This window comes from Rhopalosiphum maidis, chromosome 2 (assembly GCF_003676215.2).
Source record: "Rhopalosiphum maidis isolate BTI-1 chromosome 2, ASM367621v3, whole genome shotgun sequence".
Lineage (NCBI taxonomy): Eukaryota > Metazoa > Arthropoda > Insecta > Hemiptera > Aphididae > Rhopalosiphum > Rhopalosiphum maidis.
This window is the reverse complement of record NC_040878.1, coordinates 28,700,233-28,708,568: the sequence shown is the minus strand read 5'-3', so window position 1 is coordinate 28,708,568 and position 8,336 is coordinate 28,700,233. Positions and strand designations below refer to the sequence as shown.

The window sequence follows — 8,336 nt, the reverse complement described above, 5'->3', positions numbered from 1 at the left end:
CACTCAGTATTCATTACTATTATATATATATATATACAATTGATTATTGCATTTCTGCAACTTTTTGAAATATATTTAAGACTAACAATCAGTCAAACAAAAAAAAGTAAACACACATGGACATTTGATATTCAAGTCATAATCATAAATTATAGACATTTTTAAAGTATTTTTATTATATGGAAAAGCTTCATTGACAATAATGTGAATAAAACAATGGCAGCTTTTACTTTTTTTTTTACCAATACTCGCATATTTACTGTAGAAACTCAATAATGAATTATCACTCTCTGTGATCTGTCATCATAAAAAAAATGAGTGAATGCAACTACTCTGCAGCAAATTTCTATAGAACACAGATAATGTTAACTATTTAGAAAATGAGGAATTAAAATACAGTAGAAGTTATAATCATCAACTTAGCCGCTAGCATAAGGAATATTTAGTATTTACTCTCGTAGATTTTTACTTCTTCATTGAAGAGAAAAGTAGCTAACTATAAATGTGTGTTTTAACTATATCTTAGAATTTTTTTTTTAACTATTTACAATATTTTTAGTAATCATGATTGTAATATGTTAAAAAATGCGATCGTCAATTTTTTTTGCTTAGAACGTACAACAGTTAATAGTTTAAGTATTTTATACAGTATACATCACAAACTATTACTATTACTATTACTTGAAACTATTACAATTGAAATATTTTGAAATCTAAAATACTATAAAATTTAGCTTATTTCATTATTTTTATGTTTGAATATATCAATAACTAATAATACATTCGCCTTCACGATCATTACACCATTCTGGAGTAATTCTATCCGGTTTGATTCCTAATGATAAAAGTCGTTCGCGGTGTTGCAATAGTCTAAAATGTTAAAAATATTTATTATTATAGATTCGTATAACTCGTTATTTCGGTTGTAACATAATAAATTATTTTTACCTGTACTCGGCAGCCAAAGCGTTAGTGGGCGGATCCGCCCACAACCTTTCAGCTAAAGCTGCAGCTCTTGGCCAAACTTTAATATCTAAACTAAAATCATCAGCGAATTCGGAAAACATGCAGGTCTATAAAAAAAAAAAATGGATTGAATTAGTATGAACATGATTTTTTATTTAGGTATTTTGTATATTAATGGCTATTACTTCTGCCCCTAAAATGAGATTAGAATTATTTGACATTGGCAATTTGTTGTTATAAATAACCTTCCACGAATGGTAAGTAGTCGGTGGCCGCAATCCGTGATCTAGGTAATAGATATCTTCTACGGCCACAATTACTTTATAACCTAAGTTTGCTAAATCAACCGAAACTGTATTTCCTTGCCAAACTTCAACGGTATATCGTTTTTTGTCGAGATGCTTCTCTATGATACTTGGATCAGTCAATCCACTAGACCAAACAATTACGTCCGAATTTGAATCACCGACTTCGTTGTCGTATACAGTTAAAGCTTTATTATGGAATTCGGACCACAGATCCAGATATGCGCTTTCAGTTAAGCTTCGATTGTTAGACTGCATCCATTCAACGATTTCATCTGTTGTGTTCCAACATCGGACAGCAACCTATGTAATATAAGAAGACAGTTTTTAAAATTAAAATTTATTTTTTTAAATAACATTTGATGTTGGTAAAATAAATAAAATAAATTACCTCATCGCCACCCATGTGGAATGCTTCTCCTTTGGGAAATACGCTTACCAAATCTTTATAAATTTTACCTAACCACGTGTACGTGTGATTGTTTAATGGATTAAGTTGCCCACACGGTGGTTGTACACAATAATTTTCCCACGGACGGTTACCTAGACAAATCACCATGTTTCCATAACCTGCATCTTTTCCCCATTGCCATCCGTAACCCGCGTGTGCCGGTGAATCGATTTCCATAATGATTCTTACTCCTCTAACTAATGCATACCTTAGAAGATCTTTGATTTCTTCATATGAGTATATTTTTTCGGGACTATATGCACCATATCTATAATATATATACACACACACACAATGAAATTATTTCTCTATTTACTTGCATAATGCCGTAATACACGAGTTGATTTTTGATACCAGCTAAACTGAATATGTGATCACTACTGCATTATATTTATATTTATTTCCCGTGTATTATATTAAATCATTGTAAAATGCTACGACACAGGCACGTACACAAAAAGAAATTCGGGGGGGGGGGGGGTTACAAAATTTAGCAATATAAATTGTGCTGCAATATAATAAAACAATTTTTTCCCCGTTAATCAAAAATATTTCGGGGGGTATACCCCCCCTGTATACGTGCCTGCTACGACATATATAGGTATATAAGACCACACTACCATAGCACCTAGCAAATATATAATAACAAAATAATACGTAAGCTATTATTACCTATAATTTACTATAAATACTTAAAATTTGTATTGAATAATAATGTTTGTCATTGTCGTAATAATAATTTACTTACTCATAGATAGTCTAATTTTTTACCTTACCCGTGTGTGTCCCTTTTTCGTCGAATATTGCGGATCAAGTGGTACATTAGTTTTAGGTTAAATCGCGTTATTTTACGATGGCATTGTCTGGACTCTATTTTATATGCCTATCACGATGTCATTTCACTTAACGTTACTAGATAGGTATTAAAGTCACGTCTCACCTCGCCATTTGCGGAGCGCTAGGCAAATCCAATGGAAAACTGTGAGAGTCTGTGGCGTGCCAATGGAATACGTTGAGTTTGGAATGACCCATAGCGTCGATCGTTCTTCTGATCGCCGCCAATGGGAAATAATTCCTCGATGTATCCAACATGAATCCTCTGTGTGCGTACACTGGCTCGTCGACTATTTGCGCCTCTGAAGCCATCACCAGCGTTTTGCCGTTAAATTTAGGCCGGCCGTACGCCGTCATCAGCTGTCGCAATGTTTCCAATCCGTTCCTAGCGCCGTACACGGTTCGCGCTGTAATGTTTGCCGTGATTTGGTCCGCTAAATAAACATTTGCATCGTGTGAATTGTCATAATCAGAACGAATCATTTGTATTACTATAAGACACACTATACATTATCGTCTTACAATTGGTGGAAATGTTTAATTCATAGCTTTCGTTCGTCGACCAGTTGATATTAGTAAAAGTAGTGGTCGTGGTTATGAATACAGTCAGGTTGTTGTCGTTAGGAATACACAGAGGACTGCAAATTGTTTTTAACGACGACATTAACACTTGAGACGCCTCAGTCATGTATTGTCTTCCGAGTTCATCGGCCACGGATGACAAGTTAAACACGACATTGTGAAGTCCAAATTTAATCACCGGTTTTCTACGGTTTGTTATTGAAATCAGCGATATGATATTTATACGAAATTCAATAGGTATACGTTTATTTATTTGTATTTACTTTATTGTAGTCATTATAGTCGGCCTCGGCCAAAGTGACCCATATTGGCCACAGGTTAATCGGCAAACGTCCATTGATTCATTGACGTCATTGGTTTCCTTAGTTTCATCTTGAAATTCGCTTATTATACACTGATCGTTTACGCATTTGTAAATTTTACTTTAAATATGAAAAAATATAAACATAATATGTTATATTATATATATATCGGTATAAAAATATCTAAAAATTATTTTCGTGTATTTTCACTTAGATACTATAATAAATAGGTACAGTACTTAATTAGTGCGATTTACATATTCCTACCTTTACCTAATTTATAAACTGTTTAAAAAATAGAAAATACGAACAGAATTTAAAAAAAAGGTTAAATATTTTAATTATATTTGAAATCAATCAATTTTTCATAATTTTAGATTCCATTAGAAATAGTGATATTACATTAAAAAAATTAAATATAATAATTACCTATTGTAGTGCGACTTACTGTATTTCAAGTAATATAAAAATAATTTTTAATTATTAGATAAATGTATAATAGGCACCTAATTGGTTTCGCAACAAACGAATTGTATCTCAAGATCCCTTTTTCATACAAATTGCGTCCCGATAGTATGTATCAACTACACTGATTGCGTCCGATGTAAATACATTATTTTCCTTTTCATTTAATGCAGACTTAAGACTGACTGTTAACGTTATATATTATATTGCTAAAGGTAGGTTAATATTGTTTTTCATCGTTAATTCGTTAAACTAATTAAAATCTTAAAAAAATATAAGGAAGATTAGGTTATTGAGTTATTATATTAAAATGTTAGTATAATATTATTTATGGATTGGTAAATATTTTAATGATACAGTTTTTATATAATCAAAACTTGTTATTTTGTTTGCGTCATTAATATTATTTTTTATAAATTCTAAATTGAGGGATACAAATAATCAGGATGCAATTAGTTAAAAAAAAATTGCAGCCATTGGTTTAACCGTCCAAGTACAACGATAGGTTAGTATAGGTGTATCACGTGTATATTATTATAATGATCACCAACATTTTATCAATTTCATAAATGAATGATTAAATAAATAAGCAATTACTTTAATTAAATTCTCAGTCTTTAATTAAGTTTTTAAAGTTATAGAGTATATATCAATATAAAATAAATTAAAAAAAAATCATTAGGTATGATTATTTTCATTTAATGTTCCTATGCCTATGTCTAGATAGTAGATATTAATTTATTACCCATAATAAATATTATTGTTATTAATTTTTATTTTGAGTTTTAAGTTACCTGATGAACGGTAAACTGTTTTCGGGTGTTGCTTCATTTGTTTTGGCTAAGAAGTGAAATATTAGTAATGCACATGTAATACATGCCCAGCGTCCCATTTTGTGTATTCTATTTAAATATGAAAAAAAAAATCGTAAATTATAATGAATAACAATATTGGACACATGCAATGTAGTTTTATTTTGATTTGATAATAATAGATAGCTATTAAATTAAAAAATAAAATATTACATTATTCATAAAAATAAAAGTTGTTGTACTCGTATTATAATAAATTACAATTGATAGTTTATAAAACTATTGAATGAAAATAAAATATTAAAAATGATTGTACAGTGCGACTAAAAAAACAAGAAATTCATTATTAATTTATATAACTTATAAATATGTGTACGACATATCAATAGTTATAGGTATAATGAATACATCATTTTTCGAAAATATTTTCTTTTGATTAAAATGTAAAAAAAAACAATCGTAATTCTTAATGTATAATGTAAAATTTAGATTTATAGTTATGATTAATATATTTAATAAGAATAATAAAGTAATAACAACTATATAAGAAGGCAATATTTTAATAATATATTATATTTATTTTTGTTGTTACTGAAACAAGTTATAAATAATAATAACATAAATCAAAATTAAGATATTTTATCATTTTACTTACATTTAATGTGACGTTCTCTCATAAACGATATCAACGAACTACTTCTGTTTGCAGTAGGTACCTACTGACTACCTAGGTATATGATATAATGTGAAATGTTTTCATTTTTAAGCTAATATATAAATTATCATATATTAGAAGGTGAATTGTCCATAACAATCTATCTCCCACTTTTACAGGTAGTAATGTGGTCTGTCTAGTCAGTATTATAGCTAACGATTAATGTTCATTTTTTCGTTCAGTCGTTTATTAAATTAACTGAACTGTCTGAACTATAGGACTAAAGGCATTGACAAAACAAATTGTAGTATCATTGATCATAAATTAAACTTCACTATATAATCAATAATTATTGAGTAGGTAGTTAATTTATCATTTATGTTAACAATATTGAGTTAAAGTTAATATAAAACCGCAATAAAACTAAATAATGTCCAAAGACATATTTTTTTCGGCTTATTCAGTCAAAGCAAAAATATAATAATGCATGATTTAATTTTTCGTCACAGTAAATTTCATTTTTTAGATTTCAGTAACCCCATACTATAAAAAATAAGTAAGATTATCAATATATGGAAATGATTTTAAAAATAATTTAAAAGTATATATACTCAAGCAATACTAACAAATAAAGTATTTTATAATGTTATTAGTTATTGAAATACATATCATAAAAATACAATATATATTAAATAAATCAAAAACGAAATAAATAATTAATTTTATTCACATTTGTAAGTTATACATTTGGAAGCTTGAGATAAAATAATACAATTTAATTTTAACTAATAACATTATAACTACACCTTATGATTGTCACTCGTATTATTAACGTATAATGGTTCACACTCTTTCCTATTATAATGGTGAAAATACACCTATAGTGAAAATATTATATGCATGGTCTATTATATAATCGGTATACCTATACATTTTTACAATAAGAAGTGACGAAAATCTAAAAAAACTGAAATTTGCTGTGACGGAAAATGAAAATATTTAAAATATACATATATATTTCTGCTGTCAGTAAATGGAAAAGTCGATTTTAGCGGAAAATTACGACGCCCGAATCAACATAACGGTAGGAATGTTACTTGTCATATAAATTAATATTTTAGCTATCAGTGCGTAATTATAAAAAAACTGTTCGTAGCCACATATATCATTGTCCTGTTATACAATTCAAAATTTATTTTTTTATAAAATATTATAGTAATTACTAGTATTATACTATTTATACATACTTTATTTGTTCGTAATTTACAGTTTTCAAATATTGATTTTGAGCTTACTGGCTAGTGACTATATATTCTATAACTGAATTTAATATTTACATATTATTAGTGATATAAGAAATTGTGAAATACATAGGTATTACATCATCAATTGTAAAAGTAAATGTAAATGATGTACTCAGATATAGGTTGTAATAAATTATTACATAAACAACAATTAATTATTTGTAAAACGTCTGAATAAATTTATGTCAAGTATCTTTTTAACCGCTGTATTCAATCAAAATAAATACCCTAATAAACATAATTCATTATTTTAAATTCACTAATATAGATAATAGATATAGATGTATGCCAATTTTACGATAACTCGCGTCCTATCTATCCATCTTTTTGATAATTTAATTCACAATTATAAATATTAACATTTTTTTATTACAGTCGAGTCACGATAATTCGAAGGTGATGGGAGATAAAAATTTATTTCGAGATTTCTAACTAGAATTTATTATATTAATTTATATATAATTTATATTTCTAAGGAAATAAAAAAAAATTCAAGTTGTTAAGTTTTTCGAGTTATCACGGTGACTTGACTGTATTTATTAATAGTATCAATAGTCGGATTCAAAGATGAACAGTAAAATGTGTAATTGATGACTACAGTACGTATTCCAAAACGACCATTTTCTCGAATGTTCATTTTACATTCATTTTCTTCGAAAATTAGGCTATAGCTGCTATAGGTGTACGTGTAATGTGTATTAGTACATAATTATAATATATGATAGTGAGTAGCGAGTACTTAAGAATGTAATGTTTAAATTAGGTACCTACCTAGATTACTTAATTTTTAATTTATATTTATGTGGATACTATATCACGATAATGCGCTGATGGACAATCGATGACAATTTTAATAATTAGCCGTTGTCATAAATTTGTAAGTAAATAAAATATAAATAATTTAATGATAACCTTAACTATATAATAGATTATTTTGTGAACAATAGCATACATACAATATTAAACAATAGTCTTATTAAATCTAATTAATTTTTTTTAAAGATTAAATAAAAAATTATAAAATTATTGATCATTTATCGATAATTAAAATAGGTAATATAAATATTACACAGTCATTAAATATATTTATACCAATAATACCTAATAACAATATTTTTAAATAAAGAACATTAATATGAAATTCGGGAAAACTGTGTTTAAAAGGACCAAGTACCGCGATTAATTATTATAAGATATTAATATATAGATTAAAATGTAGGTTTGTTAAGTACCTACTTAGTACTTACCAGGTACTAACTACTTACTTCAGTTTTGTGAAACTTAAGGTTTAATCTCAAATTATACTTATTACAAAACCACAAAGGTACCAACAATAACAATTATAACAATAGGTACCAGACACCAATTATCTATTTTATAATCAGTAATAATTTGTCTATATACGAATAGGAATCATGTTTATATTATAGACAAATATATTAATTTAAATTATTATTAAAATTTAAATGACAACAAAAATAAATGATAAACTATTTTTAATAGAATGTACTTATATTATTAAAGAAATACAAGCGACTTTGTACGACTTATTTAATTACTACCTACTTAATTGTATGTATAAAATTATAATACTGAAGCATAAGCAATAAAATATACTGAACTATATTGCGTGATTGTATGATCAGTCATTGTTTATAAT

At 27.3% G+C, this 8,336-nt stretch overlaps 1 protein-coding gene across 1 annotated transcript; it reads right to left on the bottom strand.

Annotated features, from left to right (window-relative positions):
- Positions 1 to 149: 149 nt before the first annotated feature.
- LOC113551769 (chitooligosaccharidolytic beta-N-acetylglucosaminidase-like) lies at positions 150 to 5,490 on the bottom strand. The gene is made up of 9 exons (XM_026954240.1): positions 5,373 to 5,490; positions 4,700 to 4,807; positions 3,402 to 3,560; positions 3,079 to 3,323; positions 2,663 to 2,990; positions 1,663 to 1,990; positions 1,152 to 1,574; positions 949 to 1,073; positions 150 to 870 (listed from the first exon to the last, which is right to left on the bottom strand). The coding sequence occupies exons 2-9, from the start codon at positions 4,795 to 4,797 to the stop codon at positions 765 to 767; spliced, it is 1,812 nt and encodes a 603-aa protein (XP_026810041.1). The 5' UTR covers positions 4,798 to 4,807; positions 5,373 to 5,490; the 3' UTR covers positions 150 to 764.
- Positions 5,491 to 8,336: the final 2,846 nt, after the last annotated feature.